The sequence below is a fragment of the Haemaphysalis longicornis genome, unplaced genomic scaffold (assembly GCF_048455015.1).
Source record: "Haemaphysalis longicornis isolate Haplotype H1 unplaced genomic scaffold, Haemaphysalis longicornis Haplotype H1 scaffold_8, whole genome shotgun sequence".
Classification (NCBI taxonomy): Eukaryota; Metazoa; Arthropoda; class Arachnida; order Ixodida; family Ixodidae; genus Haemaphysalis; species Haemaphysalis longicornis.
This window is the reverse complement of record NW_027526445.1, coordinates 120,348,801-120,371,206: the sequence shown is the minus strand read 5'-3', so window position 1 is coordinate 120,371,206 and position 22,406 is coordinate 120,348,801. Positions and strand designations below refer to the sequence as shown.

The 22,406-nt window shown below is 49.7% G+C and overlaps 4 protein-coding genes across 5 annotated transcripts in view; 3 read left to right on the top strand and 1 right to left on the bottom strand.

Annotated features, from left to right (window-relative positions):
- Positions 1–299: 299 nt before the first annotated feature.
- LOC144148765 (histone H2B-like) lies at positions 300–1,004 on the bottom strand. Its single transcript, XM_077680279.1, has one exon. It carries the CDS (start codon positions 901–903, stop codon positions 529–531), a length of 375 nt encoding a protein of 124 aa, XP_077536405.1. The 5' UTR covers positions 904–1,004; the 3' UTR covers positions 300–528.
- A 390-nt stretch (positions 1,005–1,394) lies between these two features.
- On the top strand, positions 1,395–2,191 carry LOC144148766 (histone H2A). The gene has a single exon (XM_077680280.1). It carries the CDS (start codon positions 1,601–1,603, stop codon positions 1,973–1,975), a length of 375 nt encoding a protein of 124 aa, XP_077536406.1. The 5' UTR covers positions 1,395–1,600; the 3' UTR covers positions 1,976–2,191.
- A 1,212-nt stretch (positions 2,192–3,403) lies between these two features.
- On the top strand, positions 3,404–4,094 carry LOC144148767 (histone H4). Its single transcript, XM_077680281.1, has one exon. The coding sequence runs from the start codon at positions 3,519–3,521 to the stop codon at positions 3,828–3,830; it is 312 nt and encodes a 103-aa protein (XP_077536407.1). The 5' UTR covers positions 3,404–3,518; the 3' UTR covers positions 3,831–4,094.
- Positions 4,095–5,821: 1,727 nt separating this feature from the next.
- Positions 5,822–22,406, top strand: part of Fancm (FA complementation group M) — a 56,284-nt gene continuing 39,699 nt past the window's right edge. Inside the window, exons 1-5 of one of the 2 annotated variants that reach the window (XM_077680277.1) lie at positions 5,822–6,524; positions 6,798–6,970; positions 11,876–11,953; positions 13,841–13,999; positions 16,453–16,699. In XM_077680277.1, coding sequence (XP_077536403.1) covers positions 6,011–6,524; positions 6,798–6,970; positions 11,876–11,953; positions 13,841–13,999; positions 16,453–16,699 — 1,171 coding nt within the window. In that variant the 5' untranslated portion in view covers positions 5,822–6,010. Of the gene's footprint in view, positions 6,525–6,797; positions 6,971–11,875; positions 11,954–13,840; positions 14,000–16,452; positions 16,700–22,406 lie in introns of those variants that run through there. The other variant, XM_077680276.1, reaches the window with a different exon arrangement.

Genomic DNA, 22,406 nt, shown 5'->3' with positions numbered 1-22,406 from the left:
CCGAAGGGCCTCTAGCGAGAGCTAGCTTGTTCCGGACTGCATATCGAGACCTAAAAAACTACAAAACAGGGTTAGGGCTAAATGGGCAGGGAGGGTTTTCGAACCGAAGAACTGTTTCTTACAGCGCGCACGCCGCATTTAAAGTAAAAAAAAAAAAAATCTCCAACCGTTGTTTTTTTGTACGACAGGTTTGAGCTAAACCTAGCCAACTTCGCTGGCCGATTTTTGTTTATTTTTTTTCCCCCGTTTACTCTGGTTCTGCTGCGCGCTTTGCCACGTCTACAAGAAAGCAAACCGTACAGGCCATCAAACTTTTTATTGAGACGATGAAAGACGAGAAGCACACAGCCCGATTTTGGTTCGCGGAAGGCTAAGAGACGAGATGGGTAAAAACAACGCCGTTGACGGTGAATGTGGAATGCTCACTGAAAAGTTCACAAAAAAAAAAAGTGTCCACACAACGTTCACACGTTCTCTCACACACGAATGGGTTTTGATGGAGCTCTTGCCGAGTGGGATGCGGGGTCCTCACTTGGAGGAAGTGTACTTGGTGACGGCTTTGGTGCCCTCGGAGACTGCGTGCTTGGCCAGCTCACCCGGCAGCAACAGACGCACGGCGGTCTGGACTTCGCGGCTGGTGATGGTTGACCGCTTGTTGTAGTGGGCGAGGCGCGACGCCTCCGCGGCGATGCGTTCGAAGATGTCGTTGACGAAGCTGTTCATGATCGACATCGCCTTGCTGGAGACGCCGGTGTCCGGGTGCACCTGCTTCAAGACCTTGTAGATGTAGATGCTGAAGCTCTCCTTCCTCCTGCGCTTCTTTTTCTTCTTGTCCGTAGCCCGCACGGCCTTCTGAGCCTTGCCGGCCTTCTTGATTGCTTTTCCGCTGGGCTGGGGAGGCATTGTTCGACTGTCGTGGAACGTCAAGCGAAATCAAAACAAGGCGCTGAATGCGGCAATTACTGCGAGCTCAGCATTTTATACGAACACGCCGCATCTACAAAAGACTAATGTTGCACTGGTAGTGCGTATAAAAAACTTGTCGTTTTCCCTGGCGGTGAAGCTAAAAAGGTGCTCATATTACTTAAATAATTTGTTTAATTAAATAAAACTAGACATTTAAAATATTCATATAATTGATTTATTTTAGTTTGTTATTTTTTGTGCAACTTTTTGTTGTAACGCAATGTTTTAGTACAATTATTGCTAACTTTTTTGTTTCACCGCTAGGTGTGCACGTTGTTAACTAAAGGTTGCTACCAGTATTAATGTACACTTTGTATTCAGCATTTACGCTTCCCATTGGAGCAGGCTTAACGTATGGTATTGATGCAGTGATCTCATTGGCTCAATTTTTCGCCAATAGAATCACAGAAGTCACTTTTAGTTGAGCGCTGAACTCAAATGAACCACGCCTTTCGCCGCCATCTTGTTTATTGTAGTGCTACGTGATACGTGACGAAGTCCGGGTCTGTTTTCTTGCAACCTTTCCGGCTCCCGCTGCGAGAAGCAACTCTGCAGCTCCGTTGCTTTTGCACACGGCCGTAGTCTGAACCCCGGTACGTTTTTTTGAAAGGAGTCGTCAAGCGTACCACGCAGCATGTCTGGTCGCGGCAAGGGCGGAAAAGTGAAGGGGAAGAGCAAGACCCGATCCAGCCGTGCGGGTCTCCAGTTCCCCGTGGGACGAATCCACCGTCTGCTCCGCAAAGGAAACTACGCCGAGCGCGTCGGGGCCGGAGCTCCCGTCTACCTGGCCGCGGTTCTCGAGTACCTGGCGGCTGAAGTGCTCGAGCTTGCCGGGAACGCCGCCCGTGACAACAAGAAGACCCGCATCATTCCCCGCCACCTGCAACTGGCCATCCGAAACGACGAGGAGCTGAACAAGCTGCTCTCCGGCGTCACCATCGCTCAGGGTGGTGTGCTGCCCAACATTCAGGCCGTCCTGCTCCCGAAGAAGACCGAGAAGAAGTCTTAAGAGACTGCTGCTGTGCCAGCAGTCCGCTGTCTGACTGCAGCGACACGTTCTCGGCAGTGCGCCCTTACAAGAAAAAAAATGTCGGTGGTGTTGTTCGTCTGTAAATACTTGGGATGTGTCACTTGTCTGTGTTTCCCGTGTGTATAGCTGTGTGTCGTCGCCCGCTCTGTCTTCGGTGGAAGCTTCTCGCGTAAATAAATTCCCATCTCATCTCAACATTGCCTCCTTTCTTGCTTAAAGCGCAGCCTGCCTCGGCGGCTGTCATGCATGGCAACTGTAGCATGATCCAAAACAGTTTGTGGTGTAACGAATGTCCACACTTCACTGAATTATACATGTGGGCTTCGAATGGGTGTTGCTACTGTTAAACGGAATCGTATGCTGGATCTGAGTACGGGGACCAAGGGAGCAACAGCAAGCTCTAACAAGCTCAGCAACAGCAAGCACAACTTCATAACATGTCCTCCTTAGCAGAGTGGGAGGCTACCTTCGTGGAATAAGCCCCCGTCCAGTTGGCTGAACACACCGAGCTCCCAAACCATCGGGAACCCCACTGTCTAGATGACTGAGTGAAGAACTCAGTGGTGCAATCAGTGCAATCACCACAGCTTTTGGGCAAAATAAAGTACTACTTTCTTTCGACGAAGTCGCTCTCTGGTCTGTAGGTTGAACCATTTTCTTCACCCGAATTGCTCCAAATCGCAACAGTAGTACGTTTGCGAACTGAGTGAATGGACTCGTAAAGATGTCGATTGTTTTCTTTGAAATGACACACGAGAGGCGACGCCAGCTCTGTGGGGTGAACGCATGGAAAGCTCATGCATGTAAGCTCATGCGTCTACTGAAACACGACACGCCCCCCTTGTAATTTGCTTTTGCCACAGAAGTAGTAACAATAACACAGTGGTTATATTGTGGAGGGAAGACCAACGGAATTCAAGAAAATAAACCAAATCAGCGTGAAAAAAGTCGCATGCATTTCCAGCGAAAATGAAGAACGCGGCTGTCAAACTTTATTAAGCGTGCCATCAACTGATGGTGCTACTCCAAATGCTTGGAAGGGCCTTCCGATTAGCTCTGCCGTTGCGGAAAGGTAATGTCTGAGCGAATAAATTCGGAGGAAACATTCCCGATCACTGAATATGCAATGACAGCTTGAGATAGCTATGAATAATGCTGGAGCCATATTAACGAGAAAATACACATTCTGAAATTGTAGAAAAACTACCACTGATATGTATTACACGTTAGATATGTAGCTTATGTTATAATATACGGAGAAAACTGTTTGTTGCGGCTCTAGCATAGATAACGCACAGCTGCTACATTTTTAATCTTGATTTCTTTTGTGTCTACACCATCAGCCAATCACAGGTGGCGCTTCCCACGGGTCCGCAAAAAGCCTATATAAGCCAACACCAGGACAGTGTGCGGTGTAGTTGTGTTTTCTACGACGGAGTTTACGTGTCGGTGCGTACGTTGACCTCTCTGAAGTTTTGGTTTCGTGTTCTGCTGCGTGAATTTTACATCGCCAGTTGCGACCATGTCTGGCCGTGGTAAGGGTGGAAAAGGACTTGGAAAGGGAGGAGCCAAGCGTCATCGCAAAGTTCTTCGCGACAACATCCAGGGTATCACGAAGCCGGCCATTCGTCGTCTGGCACGACGTGGCGGAGTGAAGCGTATCTCCGGTCTCATCTACGAAGAAACGCGAGGTGTGCTCAAGGTCTTCTTGGAGAACGTCATCCGGGACGCTGTCACCTACACCGAGCACGCCAAGAGGAAAACAGTGACCGCCATGGACGTCGTCTACGCTCTCAAGCGCCAGGGCCGGACCCTCTACGGTTTCGGCGGCTAAGACCGGCAGCCACCGTCGCTGCTGCTACTACTGCGGGCAGCGTCTCCGGTCTGAACTTCCTGTGTACAAAGTCTACCGTACGGTTCATGTGGACCTGTATTTTCAACTTCAGTGCATCTGTACCCATCCCAGTTTTTTGCCAAGATGGCGGACTCCAAAACAAAGGACCGACGCACCATATTCTCACGACGGCTGTACCATTAGCACAAGCCTACCAGTCCTCAATGTTTGTGCATGAAAAATAAACGTACCATCGTCACTGCACTCTCTTGCTTCTTTTCTTTAAGGGACTGCGACCGCGTCATGTTGTTGGGGAATTTGTTGCAGCTCGAAATAAGCCGGCCATTTCCGCCTTCCGGTATCGCCCGCGGGCAATGGCGGCTCCTACCCAACACTCGTCCGTTGTGAGCTGGGGTTGTCGCGTGCTTCAACTGCGTCGGTAGGTACCGTAACTACTAACTACGTGATGGCACGGTGACAAATTGAACTCCGACACTCCAAGCAGAATTCAATGAAGCATTCAACGGAAGGTAATGCCACAGAACAGGGAGGATTTTAGAGAAGCAAAGGTCTAGCTTTGCCTGTAGTGCCAGAAAAAGCGTAGTGGCGGCGTCGTGAACTACCCAGTACGCCCGCTTGATGGCGCTGTAAACACGGCTTTGTAAACATGGCGGATGCTTTTTGCACAGGCCGCTTGAGCTCCTTAATAACATGGCTGCCCTCGCACGGCGGCCGCCGGCTCGCTGCTCCACGGCCGGACTCGACTCTCCTCCTCCCGCGCGCGAAAGGGGCGTCGAGTCCGGCCGTGGCTGCTCCTGCTGGCTCCTGGCTGGCACGCTGGTCGCATGTTTACTTGCGCCGCGCTAGTGAAGTGATGTTACGCCAGGTGACCAGATGGCCTCGACTGGCACAGACCACAGTGAGCAGCAAGTGAGAACAAATCGTTTATTGTCATCCGCAAGTTTACAGAGGCCAGGACATCATTTCATTTCGATCGCTGCAATTGTACGTCGCTTTCGTGACAACATTTTTTTTTGCCATAACAACTCGTTCACTTGCGCTAAGATTTCGAACGAAGGGCACAAATGAAGTATTGACGGCGACAACGGTTTCCTTTGCACCGTCTTTCTAGCGGAGTGCATAACACTCACCTTCTGTTGGAAGAATCGAATATTCTGGCCTCGACAGCTGCCTTCCGATGCGGAATTTCCCACATTTGTCATTCCACAAGCACTCAATTCCCGTGTTTTGCCAGTCCTCTCAACAACTGATGGACGCAAAAGCACATAACAGCAATAACAGTCACGAAACCGGTGCTCCGCGCACATTGAAACGGTCGGCGCGGTCGGCCGTTGCAGCGGTTTCAATTTGAATTGGCGGCTTTGTGGTTGCGAATTCAGAAACGAGGTGGTGCACCAGTCGGCTGTTCGTAAAAAGTTGCGTACATTTTTGCTCAACGAATGTTTGATGCCGAACTTGTTAATAGTATTTTTAAATAACACATTGTAAGCGAACTGTGTGGGCTCTTTGAGTCACGGAATGAATGTTTTGTATTCTATACCAAAAGTAACATTTTGCCTGCGCCGTCTGGTGGGCTTGATGGTCGAAAACAGCGCTTTAGGTTGGTCACGTGGGGCGTCGATTTTTACGCCGCCTATAGGAAAGACAGGGAACGTCCAAGCTTGAGAGGCCTGGTAATGCAGGGCCTGTTCATATCGGTATGTGATTTACTGCACAAGCGGCGCGTCTGGGTCCGTCCGTGTGGCTTGCGGTGCTACCACAGAACAGGGAGGGTGCTACAGTTGCATTTCAACCGCGGAGAGCAATGTTTCCAAAACATTCAGAAACACGTTTCAACTTGCAATGCTTTGTCGTAGTTTTTTTTTTTTACAATACAAGGATAAAAAATCCGCAGATAAACGAATAAAACCTTCCGGCCCAAGCCAACCAAAAGCCAATTTGAGCCCCTTCCAAAAAAAAATCCGCCGCCAAATCCAATAGCAATCCACCGGGAAATCCAATGGCATTCAGAATGGCGCGCAACAAGACGCGACAAGTAGTTTTGTGCAACTTCGTAGTGTTTGCTTGCGTGACCTGTAGTGTGTATTCCTCCTACATTTTTACTTATTTTCAGTTTCAGTGACACCTAGACAGGCTGGGTGTAAATAACCGCGGCAGTAATGAAACAGGCGACGCTGTTCAAAGCGTGGCACTCCAAAGGCAGCAGTGCGTCCGAAGTTCCGAAACCGAAGGACAAACCGCCGGACGACATGATAGACCTCAGCGATGACGACGATGAGTTCTTGGTTCAAGCGATGGACGAAACCCTCGCCGGTAACCTTCCGTCTACTTCAGGTGCTCACGGAGCGCATTCGTCGCTGCAGAAGCCGTTGGAAAACTTGGAGGGATTTGACGTCGCCGCTGGCCAGACGTGGATCTACCCGACCAACTACTCCGTGCGCAGTTATCAGTTCAACATCGTGCAGTCGTGCTTGTTTAAGAACACCATGGTCATCCTTCCTACGGGCCTGGGCAAGACCTTCATAGCGGCCGTTGTCATGTACAACTTTTACCGGTGGTACCCGAAGGGCAAGATCGTCTTCATGGCGCCGACCAGGCCCCTCGTCGCCCAACAAATCGAAGCCTGCTACAATATAATGGGCATTCCCCTGCACGACACGCTAGAAATGACAGGTCAGTTGACCGCGCTACAAAATGTGCGCGCCACGTTTTTTAACTGGAATTAACCCCCGTATTTGACGTGTCGGCAAACATTAACGCCACCGAAGCCGATGAGGAATTGACCACCTGCTAACGCTAATTACCGTTTTTTTTTATTTTGTAACTGTAAATGTTTCGGCGGCAGTAAGCAAGTCGTTAGCCGAGGTTGGGGCTCTGCGCTTTTGGATTGGGAGCCAACCGATCGGTCATTCCGTGTTGCGTACTCCAGGAACTGTGTCCTTACAGGAACCGTGCCGGCTGCCCAGCGAGCCCAAGGATGGCGGGAGAGGAGGGTGTTTTTTCTGACGCCCCAGGTGATGATGAACGACCTTCTGCGCAACGCTCTGAAGCCCCAAGATATCAAGTGCCTGGTGATTGATGAAGCCCACAAAGCACTGGGCAACTATTCCTACTGCCAGGTAACTTTGCTTGGGCAGTTAGTCGGCTGTTTTGCGAAATAGGGGCAAGTTTCTAAAAATCGGCTGTGTGATTGCCGAAAGCGTCCCGTAAGGCAATCGCCTTCATTTTGCTTACTCTCCAAGCCGCGACTTCACCAAAATAAGGTGAACTTGGTAGTCCATTTTACAAAATATAGCCACGCAAATAGAAAACAAGGACACAAAAAGACGACAGAATGAGCGCTTACTTCCAACTGAACGTAATACAAGAAACTTTGCTCGTTTTATACATACCGTAATTGCCCGATTCTAACGCGCCCCCGATTCTAACACGCACCCTATTTTCCTGTCAAAAAAACGAAAAAACTTGCACTTCCGATTGTAACGCGCACGGAACTTTGTGAGCAAGAAAAACGAATGCGAGATAAACGTGCGATTTATTTCTCGAAGTAATATCACCCATCTCCCTCCTCGTGGCTCTCTGCTGACCACATCATCTCGTCCTTGGTGCCGTCAAGCGCGTTTGCGATGCCACACTTCATAGCGAACGTTCAACCATGATCGATGGGATTGTGGCCCATGCCTCGCACGCCCATCCTGCGAACTTTTCCAGAGGCGCACCCTTCAGCCGACCACTCGTTTTGAACGCGTGAGAGCCGCTGCTGCCATTTCTGATATCAAGTGCGCAAGTGCAACGACTTGACGATTTGTGTGAACGCCGATGGAAAAGCCTGGGCACCTATGCTTCCTGCGCCCGAAAAATTGTTGCTAGAAGCTTTGGCGCCAGCTTGAGATGGCGATGGGCGGGACGAAATTTCCGTCGTTTTGGCAGTTTCGGTTTCGTATCCGATTCTAACGCGCATGCGGTTTTTCGACCTATTTTTCCGGAAAAAAGGTGCGCGTTAGAATCGGGTAATTACGGTACTCCTTATGTTAACACCATAAAAGATTAAACAGCAAAAAAAAAAAATGATTTTTTTAAATATTTTGCCAAAATGGAAATTCTGTATTTGGGAGGCCAAACTTGTGTATTCTGCCAGTTGGTCATGAACGGCAGCTCAAGAAGTCAACAAAATCTGACGTTATGGGAGGGAATTAGGAACTAGTTCGTTCGGGCTAGACCAGAGTTTTCTCGGTCGCTCCCCGGCAAAGTGAGTTGATGCGAAGGCAACCAGGGATACAGGCATAACCTGTTGCACGGCAAGGGAGTTCCCCACTGATCTCCACTAGAGTTGCTGGATGGCGCTTTGAGCTCTCTGGCGCGCGGTTGCCGGAAGTCAGGCAAACGGGCACCGTTCTAGCATAGCGCATGCTACGTATGGGCTGGTTTCGCGCGCATTCCGCCAAAAATGCCTACTTGTTGCGCCGTCAACTGCACAAGCAGACCAAAGAAGTCGTCTCAGAAGACGTTCCACTTGGAAGTATTGCAATATTCTGTATGACGTGCGTGATACACAGTGAAACGCAAATGTCATATCAGTGTCGTTTTAACGCCGCCTGATCCCACGACAACCACCACCACCATAAGCTGTGGCTCTTGTTATGCAGATTCCCTCGCTCTAAGGCAGATTTATAGCGGCGTTGGGTGGCAAACTAGTTACACGGCGAAAGTAACCGCAGTTAAGTTTAACTGTGGTTCCTAAACTTTAACCGCGGTTATCGCAAACTGCGGTTTTGTCTGTTACACGTGAAATTGCAAGTTTGGTGACCGCGGTCACTTGATTGTGAGCGTAACAAAAATAAATTACCACACTTTTAACTTCACGATAAAAAACAAAAGAGAAGCAGTGTAGACAAAGAAAATATCGTTAAAGCAGTCGCTTCTGACCCAAACGCAACGCACTCGCGCGCGGCGAGGAGAGGGGCTTCCCCAACAGCTCGCAACCGGCTTGGTTTGCTTAGGTCTGTTCGGTGTTGGGAACTTTCGGCTTAGCATCGCGGTAGATATTTGACAGCCGCTATCTCTACAACTGCGAATTACAATCCATAGCACAATTTTTCACCGCACTAATATCCAATTTCTCGCATGTGGAAGTTCTTTTCTGCGATCAGATTGATTTTGAAGAGCAGCAATGTGATAAGCTGTTGCTGCCGTGGTCTGTGCCGGTTAGGGCCGCTAGCAGTGCCGTGCGGGCAGGCGCGCCGGCGTGTTTGCAAGCACGGCCGACACGCGCGCCGATTGTTTCCGAGTGCTGAAAATGCTTCAGGATTGCCTGCTATATCCATTTTTGGCGGACGACGCATGGAATTTACAAATTCGGCACGGCTTTTGTCGTAGTTGATCTAGCGGATCGGGAAATGAGCCGCTACTGACGGACGGTCGCACTGATTACGAGAGCGATGCAAAGAACGCGAGCACGTCTTGGGGACAGCTTTGGGGCGCCCGCTAATTGAAAACCTTCGTCTCTTACGAACGCCATGCGATTTTTTTTTTTTTCACCTCCGCTGATGCGCCGCCACGTGCGTCTGAACTGACTTGTGCGATTTTGAGCACTGGGGCTGTGGAAACTTCGATTAGCGTGACTGAACTGAGGTGGCCAAGCTCAGTTTGCGTTAACTATGGTTAGCGACGTAACCGCAGTTTCGTCTGTCGTGTAACGCAGCAAACTGCGGTTTTGTCAAACCGTGGTTCGCTTAACCGTGGTTAACTGTGCCCGTGTAACTAGGGTATTAAGAAGGGACAAATGGGCTCCATCCCCAGGCAGCAGGTTCTGCAGTGACCACTTTACTGACAACTGTTTTGACAGAACGGGCGCACGAACTTGGCTACAGCCTGACGCCGTGCCCACGTTGTTTTCTTTCTAGCATAAATCTCATTCGAGCTGCGTCGTCTCCTCTCAAACCAAGACCCAAGTGACATTTTCGTTCTCCTTCGCAATTAAATTCTGCTTCATATTAACGTCGCATATTTCGGTAAAGCATAAGTTGGGTTCTGAACGCGATGTGTATAGCCAAAATGCAATAAAGTGAGAACGAAATGCCGAAATGCGCCAACGGGGGCGCTTATCAGCGGTTGAGAAGCGTAGCAGACGCCTGACTTCCGGGACGAGCCGTTGAACTTCCGGTGGCCGTGCGCGTGCCCGGCAGCGACAGCGGCGAAGTGCCATCCAGCAACTAAGTGGAGATCAGTGGAGTTTCCCTTGGGTAGACCAGGAGAATTCAGAGTCACTTCTGTCATTTGCACTCGATGCACAGGCTGTCTTTGCTGCTCAGTTTTATTTGGCTTAGAGGAGATAGCGTCACCGAGGGATTATCCCGGTGTTGTCAGAAAATGTAGCACCCGCTGCAATGGCGCAGTGGCTCATGCATCAAGCTTTGGTTAGCACCAATGGCTGTTGTTCTTGTGGGGACAAAAAGCGAAAGCGCTGGTGTGTCAAACTTTTGGTGCACATTGAACGTCTCTCAATGGTCTGAATTAACTCGCTGCCCCCTAATATGGCTATCTTATAGCCCAGATGCAGCTTCAACGCACAAAAACCGCAATTACAAGGCTGAGCGAGTGGGCAGGCCAAGCGGGGGTGTTCTGGTCTATCGTTCATTGGCAGAGGCGTGCTCCTTGTGCAGTGCACTTGTGCTCCACCGAGGGGAGGGCAAGACGGGCAAGACGGGCAAGTTGCATGGCTAATGGCGTGTTATATTCGGATTGGCTCAGAGGCATAGGAAATATAGTGAAGGAAAGAAGAAAGGTTTCGAAACCTTGTGCCGTGTGTCTTTTACTTCTTCAAATTTGAATGTTCGCAATCACAAAACTGACGCAAGGTGCAACTGGGAGAGCTACTTGTTTGCAAGCACAATTTCTCAACTACCTAGCCACTGAAGCATGAGGCAAGGTGCCACTGCCTATATGTGTTGCCTAGTCGGTGGGCTCTGAAATGCAAGAAACAGTGGTGAAATGAGGAGGAGGGGGAACTTTATTAAAGCAAGCCTTGGATGCTTATGTCTGAGCGCTCGCCTGGTGGGGGTTTCCTCTAGTCCGGGATACCCTGGCCTGCGCTGGCCATCCGGGCCCTCTCCACCAGGCTACGCTGGGAGGAGAGGTTGGAGCTGGGTGCCACCCTCTGCTTGTATGTAGGCTGGGGATTACGAGTGAAGGACGGGGTTTGTGGACTCCCCCTTAACAGATGGTGTAGTTGCGATGCAGCAATATATATACTCATGCATGAGGTCGAATGCATGTGTTTAGAAGGACTGCAGTGTATACAGTAATCCATCGCTAACTCGAACTCGGATATTTCAAAATATAAGTGAAGTCTAAACATTTTTTCACCGTGCATTTACCTCCCATAGGCACCACGTATTTGCCCCCCTTTATCTCGAAACATTTTTAGGGATGACCGCGCATATCTCAAAATGTTGACAGAGAGGACACAAGGCAAAGTCCGCTACAGGCAGCCGATAAAGCCTCCGTTCTAATGCTTACCTCCCACTACGCTCCAAACGGGGCTGTAAATGGCAAATTTACGTTGCATGAGGCCAATGTTCCCATTACTGGAATGCTGTCTGATGCCTACTATGTTGAAAGAGCTGTGGACGATGCAGCTGATCATGAGGACAAAGAGGAGCATCGAGAAGTGCCTACAACGACAGAAAAAACAAAGATGCTGCGGCTGCTTCGAAACAAGGTAGAATGTAGTGGTGGCAACCAACAATTGACACAATGTATTGAGCAGCTCGAGAACTCTTTTCTGGGACCAGATGCGAACGTGAAACAGGCGCAATAACAAAAATGGATTTTTCCTACAAACTTTTTTGCCTTCATTACGAAAGCTCCCCTGTGCGGTGGAGCTTCTGTTACCAGCCTTATTATCCCTTATTCCAGTGACCTGGCCGCTTAACTCAAAACTCCACTTATCTTGAAATGTTCAGCCGATTTTACGACTTCTAGCTAATGAGGGATTACTGTACATTTCATTTTTTTCTCTTCAGGTTGTCCAGGAGATCGTCAAGTACAACAACCAGTTCAGAATTCTCGCACTCAGCGCTACACCGGGAACCGACATGAAGGCAAGTTTCCAGCCCACTTTTATGCCGGTGTCATACAGTGCAGTTTTATACCAGCAACATACATTGTGCCAGAAATGTGGCTATGCAGCAGTTACAGTATGCAGGCTGTGGGGCACATTCAAATGCCCGAGTCTTAGTAAGCTACTTGGGAAGCAATTCTTTGGCCACCACTGGGTGATGTGTCTGCTTATCAGGGTTCAAGGAAAACGGAGCATGCACTGCACTCCCAGGGGATTTACTTTCTCAAATTTAAATGACCGCAGTGTGTCTGTGCTGTCGTCCCTTAAAGAAAAATTTTTATTTGCTGTCAGGCAGCCAAAGCTGCCTCAATGTGCCTCTGTTTCAGGCTGTACCGTACAACACCCTCACTTTTGATTGTGTTGCAAAATGTCTCTATTTTCAAACTAGATTTGACAAGAGGAGTCACTGAAACCGTGCTGAGTGATGGCAGAGTCAGTGATTGTGATGCAGATAGCACCTGAACATCACACTCATTCCGCTGACAATGTTTGCAAAGATCCAGCAAATATTGAACTTGTACAGTTAGAAACGACACAGAGCAATGTAATTTCAGCAGTTGAACAAGGTGCGCTACTGTGCAGCGCTTATGTGATAGCAAAATTCTAAACAGATCAGTTACCCAAAAAATGCTGCGAGGCCCAGTCAAGTAAATTCTTCACTTCAGGTTGGAACTCCTGGTTGACCAAATTCTATTTAGTGCATAAACAAGGAGTTGTTTTATTACAGCCAGGTTTACTGTGTGTGCAAATGTCTTTAGAGCTGTAACGAGAGAATGCGGTTCTGGTGGGATTCATTCAACTACCGTTTGCTTTCTCAGCACTGACAAAACAGCGAAGAAGCAGGCCAGCATTGCATTGAGTTATGTCTGTGATCCAAATGTTTAGCTGCATTGCAAATTTGGAAGTGGCCACAGAAAGTGACAATCCTTTGAAAGGAAACGTGGGGCGACCTTGTGGTGACCCAGTGCATGGAAAGGAATTAGACAACAGCATTCTGTACATGATGATGTTCGAGCTCTAGCATGTGCTATGCTGATTCCGGCTTTTGTAGTGATGCACCTTTTTCCTTGGCCGATTCCCGCGGGGTAGGGTGGCTATTTTTTGTGGGAGCACCGCTGCGAGGTAGCCAAGCCTAGCCAAGTTTAAATACTCGGTTCCACTCTTCTTTTCATCCCATCAGTGCCACAGGTGCTGCAGGTGGTTACCAGAACTTTACACTGCAGAACTTCATTGTTTTATAATGTACCTGGGGAAGTTACAATAAGTGTATAATGGAACAGGAGGGCAGTGACAATACACGATCAGTTTAACGGGTTTTTGAAGCAGCTGTTCTCAAATCATTAAGGTTCTATGGCAAGCGAGAGAAATGATCGAGAAAGGTACGCATTTTAAACGTACAAGTGATGACGTACATGTATGTCATTGACCATTTTGAAGGTGTTTGCAGGGGACATACATGTGCACCCGGTGGCAAAATAAGCCGGGGCTCGCGAGTGTGTGGCAAAATGCGTGGCCGCGCCATCTTACGTTGCACTTCTAGTGTCGAGGCATCCGTGTGCACATGTGTGTTTAACCATGGTAGCTATCCTGTCTTTTCCTTCAGTTCAAGCAGCAAAGCTGATCACATTCGGCGTTTTGCGACAGATAGGGGTCACTTTCTGTGCGGACATGTGGCCTCGAAACTTTTGACAAAAGCTGTGCGTGTTCTATCAAAAGTACAGCGGCTACAGTAATCTAGAGTACTGTTTCATGAACTAGCTCCGTGGCCCTCGAACACGAAATCAGCGATAAGAAGCAAAGCTTTCTTTCTCTTTTTTTGAAATTTTTATTAAAAACAAGCTTTTTTTTTTTTTCTCCCACCGTGCAGGGCGTGCGCAATGTCCTTGCGAACCTCATGATTTCCCACGTGGAGCTGCGGACGGAGGACTCCATCGACATCCAGTCGTACACGCAGAAGCGGACCATCGAGAAGGTGGTGGTGCCGCTCGGCGCCGAGATCGAGGAGCTCAAGACCAAGTTTCTCGGGGTGAGAGCTTGGGGGTTGAAAACTCCTTGTCGCAGCAAACATTTTGTTAGCTGGGGACCTATAGTGGGGGCAGTAAGTTGCTTTGGCGTTGTACGGTGCCACTGTGTGTGTGAGCACGGTGATGCAATGGCTGTGGCAAACTGCGAGACGGCAAGTCCTGCTACATTGCGGTACATTTCAGTCTGATTTGGACAAAGAGAACTAGCCCTATGAGCTCACAATGTTTTGCAGTCATGAGCGATGTCATTTGTAATGCGCATGAGCAACCCTTCCTTCGCGCGCGTGTGCGTGTGCGCACATGTGTGCGGGCACGTGTGTCGTGTGTGTGTGTGTGTGTGAAGGGAAAAAACACATTGGAAAAACTAGCGCAAAAAAATAATGGAACAAAAAGAAAATGTACAGGTCGTCGTGCTGGCCCACTCCCCTCCCCCCGTTTCTTTGGTTGTCCCGACTGTAAATGCTGCCAAATGCCGTGTGCTCTGAAGACAGCTGCTACCTTTTTCACACCTCTCACTGTTTTGTGCCTGGGCTGCCTGTTGCCTCTTTCAGTGGGGTTGTTTGACCGTGCTGTTTGTATAGGACGATTCCTGTCAGATCGCCCATTTTGCGTGGGGAGCAGTAGAGACAGCTAATTCAACCGTTTGTTCGCAACATGGTCTGTTCTGGTGCAAGTTCCACATCACGCCACTCATCTTGCTGAGGCTGGGATAAAATTTTTGTGGTCTCCGAGATGGGGTGCTGGCTGGTGGGACAATATGAAACTTGCCTAAGATGGAGCCTAATGTGCGAGGAGGAGAGCAGGAGAGGGTGTCGGGGAAGTAGTTGTTTTGCCATATTCAGTTCATACAACAGGCTGCATTACGTTGTCCTCTCATTACTGGTAGTGTGTTTGTGCACTCAGAAAAAAGGAAAGTAAATAACTTTTAATATAGGAAACTATATTTTTCTTGTGTTTCAGTAGTTTCAGATGTGTACTAAAGCTCCCATGCAATACACTTTTAGGTGGCAAGCACCTTGAGACCTCGCAATATCCGTCCACCATCCTACGGTGTCTCCCCAAGTTCCCCGTTGTCCATGCGCAGTGACTACAGCGAGCTACACAAGAGGGCGCTACACGCAAACACGAGATCAAAGTGCAGGTTTGACGCGCCGTTCGAATGGGGCGTGGAGCAGCGCTCCTTTTATACTCATCGGAGACTTCAACGCATCTCCACAAAGTGAATCATGACACATCCACACAATACACACAACTTGCAAATCACTCAAAGACTGGACGAACCGGTTATTATACTCGCTTGAGCCAATGGACACAACCCCAAATCATTTAATAAACTTTGAGTGCATCATCGTGCACGGGCGATTACACTCATCCACACAATACGCACAACTTGCGTCCCAGTGCTTCGCACCCTCGGCATCGTTCACAGCGTGGAGATGGTGTGATTTTTTTTTGTTTTGGCTTACAAATTGGATGTCTTGGGCTGCTGTGTGCTATGGTTGCAACATGCATGCAAAAGCGGGTGCAGAAGTTCACATTCCAGAACGAAAAACAAGTTAGGCAGAAAAAAAACGTCACCATCCCTTCCTAAAAAAAGCTGGGAGCAGCGTGAAGGCTTTTTTTCATAGAACTGGGTCAAAATTGTGTCAAAAGCTTCACTAAAAATGTGTCCAACCTTTGCTGCTAGTGCACCCAATCGATCACCAAACTTTTATAGAGACCAAAGTCGCAAACGAACAACAAACCTATGCGATGATTTTTCGCGCTCTAAGTAAACACATCTACGAACGATCGAAACGTATACCGATACGTGGTTTATGAGATAAGGGTATACTATTGTACTTCTTGTCCATGATCGATGTGTGTGCTATTGTCCTTTATGTAGAACCACTCCCTTTTCGCTATTTTTGAGCAACCGTTTTGACACCATAGAAGCCTGGATTCACGCACACACTGTGTGTTCAGAGATCTTATCAGAGCTTCTTGGTGAACGAACCGGTCTGTGGGGAAGTGCATTAGTTTTTTTGACAGGATGCCGTCATCGGTCCGGCTAAGAAAGCTTTCGCTTTGGAGCACTTGCTTCCTGTAATGAATGTACCCCTATACTTGTGCCACTAATGGAGGGAGGTGATGGGGGACACGCGTTCAATGTATAAGTAAATATGGCATCTTTGTAACCATGCAAGAAGGAAAACAAAGGACCCACATTAAGCTACTTTGAATGTGTTACTTTGAATAGAAGGCACTCGTGATACTGCAGTGCATGTGTTGGGTTTCCCGCTCCACTTGCCGATTTTCGGGGAAGCCAACCTCACGGTTCCTGGGGGTGGGTTTAAAAACCATAAACGTCTGCCCGTTGGTGGCAAGGTTAGCCACTAAAGAATGCATGCCCTTCACTTGATGCCAACTTTCTGGGGAACAGTGAGAGGCAGAAGAGACGATGCGTGATGCGCAGGTGATGCGGACGTACCTGGAGCGGCTGGAGCGCAGCGGGGCCATCCCCCCGCGGCTGAACCCGGAGTCCCTGGGCAAGTACCGCATGCTGCTGCTCAAGGAGGCCTTCCAGCAGAACCCGCCGAGCGGCCTGAGCCCCCGCGAGGTGGGCCAGGCGCAGGGCCACTTCTCCCTGCTCATCAGCCTGTACCACGCCTTCGAGCTGCTGCTGGCACACGGCATGCAGCCCTTCTTCTACTTCCTCAAGGGTGAGTGGCCTGAGCATGGGGCCCAGTGGGGGGCCCTTGTTCGGCCTTTGACAGGGGTGTTGCAGGAAGGCACCAAGGAGAATGGGTATTTCTTTAGGGGTGAGACGAAGCAGAGGGGGGCCATCTGTTGGTCATTGATTGATTGTAGGGTTTAACGCGCTGATGTAACGCAGGCAACGAGGCGCACCGTAGTGGAGGGTTACGGATTTATTTTGCCCACCTGGTCAAATCTGAAATATCGTACACACGGGCATTTTTGCTTTTCGCCTCCATCGGAAAAGCGGCCGCTGCGGCTGGGAATTGAACCCGCGTCCTCGTGCTCAGCAGCGCAACGCCTTAGCCCTTGAGCCACCGTGGCAAGTCGTCTGTCAGTCAAGTGACTGGCACTTTGAGCACTTTTTCTGGCCTTTGACAGCCGTGTTCCTGCAATGCAGTACTACTGAATGCATCGAGAAGAAACGGTTTAATAGGAATGCACTTTGGGTGGTGGCTTGGTAGATGGAGTTGTTTTCATGCTCGGGTGCAATGGTTGTCGCGTTCTGGAATTCGAAATTTGCGGCCTCGTTGTCCGTGTTTTGAGCCGTCACCATGTCAAGGTTTTGGAAAGCATTGGAAAAATGAAGTGGGATCAGGACAAGGAGGGATTGTAGGGAACAAGGTTGATGGGGCCAGATTTTTTGGAGTGAAGTCATTGCAGGGCCTAAAAAAATATCAAAAAAGAAAAGAAAAGACAGAACTTATTGTAAGTTTATAATGCGGAAGCATTACATGCAGGAGAGTTGATGATGTGGGGGGTGGTGCAAATTCACTGGCAAAAGATCACGGCATATAGGGTTGCTACTGTGGGAGAAAGTACCGATTAGTGTAGAAGCGGAAAAAGGTGTGGGGGTTTGACAAGGTAGGCCAGATATGCAGACAGAGATGGCAAGCGAGCAGCTTTACCACACCAAGAAAAATTATTGCTGGGCGGAGCTGTGAGGAGGAGAGGCAAGAGGCAGTCAGTGTTTGTGGGGAAACAGTGCTTTGTGTGAAGACGGCGACCAGAAAGTGAGCCTGGCGCAGAAAATTTGGGAGCAAGAAAATGTGGATACCATAAAAATATCAGTTTGCCCCCAGTGTGTACTCAGTTGATATCCAGTACTTGTGCTTGTCATTGGACTCTGCCCCGTTTGTCATCCCTCCCCCCGTTTTCCTTTTCTTTTTTCTATTGTACCGAAGCTGTTAACTAGTTCTCGAGCAACGTGTCTACCAATAAAACACGGTAGCGAAGTGAACAGGCTACGGGCAAGCTTAGAAATAGGATAGAATAGAACAAAATGTTATTCTTGTGCAAAGTAGATACGTCACACAAAGGAAACTAAAAAAAAAATAGAAGAAGCTCATGAACGGCTTAGTAGTTGTCAGCATATGGTATTGGCCCCGAGGACATACCGTGGCGCCACCTGCGAATGACGTCACTTGTTGGACGCTGGGTCGGGTTGTCGTCTGCTACAACCCATTTCCTGTGCGTATGCGGCCGGATATTTTTTTTTGTGTGTGTGTGTGTGTGTGTGTCTGTGGCCACCGTACCCCCCCCTTCCCCCCTTCCCCCTCGCTCCTTGTGGATTGGATACAAGTTACCCAAAAAAGTTGTCTGCAACCCGAATAATCCGGGCGAGCAATCAGCGACTCGCTTTTTCCCGGCGACACCGCCGCGCCCCACAGCTCGTACGCAGCCAGCTAACGCCAAGGATGATGCAACTGATGCCGAGAAAAGTACACTGTAAATTCGTTATGAAATACTTGCGACGTGACATGTACGAGACTGTGTGTGCAAGGAAACACCTTGTAACAGCGACCGAAGCGCGTCGCTCACTTGTGATCTCACCGCGCCTATGCTCGCCTTGCCTGGTAAATGAATGACTACGTGAGAACGGTGATCGGATTGCTTCGCCGCGCATGCTTAAAAGTACTGCTATGATTGGAAGTTTGGCTTAAGCAGTGCCTATTACCCCTACAATGTTTTTCATAGTTATTCCCGGATTTGATTAACGATCACTGCCATAGCCTGTACTCTGCACGGCTGATATTTTACTTTTCGCCACAACTTGTCCGCAATGTATAAATGGTATACGAACGCGAGTTTTCAACGCCTGCGAGCGAGTTTGGACATGGCTATATTTAGTTTTCATTAGGACTTCGGCGTTGGAATGTATAATTGTAACGTGGGCTCTTTTATGTTTACAGTGAGCCTGCCTTCCTCTAGCATCAATGAAGCTAACGATTGCTCACAGAATGCACGGCTGTGTACGAGGCGAAGCACGTCGTTAATGAATTAGGGTAATTGAGAGTTTTAAAATAGGAGAACCCAGCGTTGGGGGGCCCCCAAAGTGATGGAGGAACCTAAACGCAACACGCGCGCGCGACGAAAGGGTCTTCTCGAATCGCTCGCCACCGGCTTCGGATGCACGTAATTGAATGTTGGGAACTTTAGGCTTAACGTCGCGGCAGATATTTCTTCGCCGCTATCGTTACAGTTCTGAATGAGAGTCCCTAATACAACTTTTCACTTCACTGTCACCCTCTTTCTTGAATGTATAACTTTGTATCCGCGTCTGTTTAAGCGATCGATGATCAAGAACCTGCCATGGCCTCGGCCGATGCTTGCGCGCAGGCACATATCCTTCGGCCGCTCGCCGCACCGCGCGTGAATGGGCCGGCGGTGCCGGGACCGACCTTCGGGAACGGTCGGCGTAGATCGCGGCAGATATTTGAGCATCGCTTTGAAAACCACAGCTGATGACACTACCTAGCACAATTTTTCACCACTCTAACATCCACATTCACCGCTGTCGAATTACTTTTCCACAACTAGCCTGATTTTAAAAAGCGGCGACAAGTTGTTGCTGCCGTGACCTGCGTCGGTTCGAGCTGCTCCGTCAGCCGTGCGGGCAGGCACGGCGGTGTGTGCGCGGAGCGTTTCTGCGAGCAGTAAACGCTTCATGATTTCTTGCTTTACACATTTGTTGCAAACAAGGGAAATCTAGAAACTTAGCTTGGCAATCATCGTAGTCTACATTGTTTATCGGGGAAACGAGCCGCAGCTTACGCTTCGGTCGCACACGTACGCCACCACGCTCAAGTTGTTTGCGGAGAATGTACCACAGTTGATATGGTTATAAAATCCCCATGACGTCAAACTGCGGTTGACGCACTGAGAATTAACTTCAAACGACGGAAATTAACACGAAAATACTTTTAGAACGCGCGTCCTAAGCTAAGTGTCACGCACTGCAAGCCAGCTGTGCAGGAAGGTAGGAACGGTGATCCTACAAGTGACGTCAAAACGATCGCAGCGCCAGCCTCTCCAGTGGTGGGCCTCGCGGCCAATATCTTGACATGCCTTTCAGGATATCTCACAAGTGAAGTAGGAGTGAATGAGGTGCCAAACATCCCAGGTTCAAAAAAATTACGCCCACCTCCCCTTGCGGGAACCCTGGTGTGATGCGACGTTGAGGGGGGTTCAAGCGCAAGTGGAGAGCAACCGTCGACCGAAAGGCCGCCGGAGAGCGGCACACCGGTTATATGCGCAGCGCGCCGAAGGAGAGGAGACCGCGGAGAGAGAGAGTACTGCACATGCGCAGCACTACGCGCAGCGCCGCCCACCAGTGGAGTGAAAGCGCACTGGGCCGCACACCCGCAGATGTTGAGAGAGAGTGTTCGCTCTCACCTGGGCATGGAGGAAAGAAAAGTTTAGGAGGGAGCGTCACGTGACAATCGTGAAGCCTAGTCATAAAAAATAAAAAGGAAAAACTGATGGGAGTTCCACTCTCACGTTACAGGCAAGCGGTAGTTCTTTGCGCCTCATGTGGCCTTTCGCCGACGCTGCGTGCGTGCGTCTATCCGTTTGGTTGCCGGGCCGTCCGCGTATTCGAGTTTCGGCGACGAGTCGTTGCGCGCAGCTCTGCCTGCAACCCGAAACGCGCAGCGGCCTGATCGTGCGGGCAAAGTGGTCGGACGGTAGAGGCAGAAAACATCTTTGCTTACTGAGCTTTCAGACCCGTCGAAGTTCACGCCGCAGTGGCAGAGTTGTGTGCCGCCGCCGCGTGCAGAAGTGGAGATGATCTTTCAACTTTGCCGCTCAGGCAAAGTTGAAAAGATCAACCATTTCAACCATTTCTTTAACCATTTATGTATTGCCAAGGCGCAGTCAGTCCACAATTCAGCAAGGTCCCTCCCAGGCGTAATCTAGCATTAGTTTTTTTTTTTTTATATATATATATATATATACGTATCGCACCGATCGAGCGGTCCTCAGTGGACAAACAGCCGGCGTACTGCTTGCGACGCGAGGTGGTCACACCCAACATAAGGGTTCTGAACCCTTTGTTTTCCAGTGCACTGAAGTAGATAAAAACGTACCACCACGCGGGAGCACCGAAAAGGCGAACGTATGCAAAAGCGCGCGCGAGCGAAACCAAAGCTAGTCTCACCACCCCCCCCCCCCGCCGACACGACACTTGTTACGCGCGATAACTCAGCAGAATGCCAAACGCAATCGTCACAGCACACCTGGCAAACACCGCGCAGCTGTAGGCTGCTCCATGCTTGTGAATGTTTACGGCGGCGCGTTCGAGCGATCCAACGTCAGAAGTGAAATTCGGCTTGCAGCTCGTGAGGGTGCTTCGTAAGAATGCAATCGAAGTCTCGCCTTGCTTTGAACAGTGACAGCGGCAGTACTTCCACGATACGAAGCTTGGAGCGCAACCCTAGCGAACAATCTTGTACGGCGCCTTCGGCGACGGTGCTCGCCTCCACCTCCACCGGCAGCCTGCCGGAGCCACTAAATGCTACCGCGGGCCTGAGCATGGTGGATTTTCCATAATGCATTGCGCGGGAGGAGCCCGAGGAGAGCAGAAAGCGGCTTCAGAGGAGGTTGGCTTGCCGAAGCTGGGCCGCCTGACGTCATACTCCCTCCTAACATTTTTCTTCCTCCATGCACCTGGGCACGCGCCGGCGCCAGTGCGTCTGCTGTGGCTATGACGCAACACAATCCACTTTAATCCAATCCAAATCCAAGCCAATCCAATCCAATGCCCCTCGCGAGAGAGTGTTCGCTAGCAGAGAGGAGAGGGGGTGAGCGGAGGAGAGTGCGGACGCCGCCGCCAATGACGGACGCACGCAGGAAGGACAGGGCCGCCGACAAGAGATGCTCTCAGCGTCGCATCTAAAAAGTGAATGAGGGATCAGGGAAAATAGGGCAGGCCTAGCCTTTCCGGGGGCCTTTTCTCGGTTGCCCCTTCAGAACAACAAGCGCAGGATATCCCACGACCACGGAGCAAAAGTATATGTAGGAGGCCAAACGGCCCATCGCAGAAAACACGGGCAAGCGACCAGGTGATGTCACAAGGAAAAGCAGCGCGGACTACAAAGGTTTGCAGCTCTGATGGGAAAGGAGAGGGTGGCAGCAGCTGATGCATGAAATGATAGTGGCAACACCTCACTTTGTGGCTGCTCAGTGAAATGCCGGCCACGACAGTTTCTTCTCCCGCAAAAGATACCGCTAGCTCAACCTTGGCGAAGTGCTTGTGACATTATCTGGCCGCGCTAGGAAGCGACGTTCCCCCTCCTGTCTTGCCCTTGCTCGGTGCCTACAATCCAGAGTAAAACGAGGCTATTGGCAGGGTTGCCACCTCTTTCAAAAAACAACAACAACAAAAAATAAACT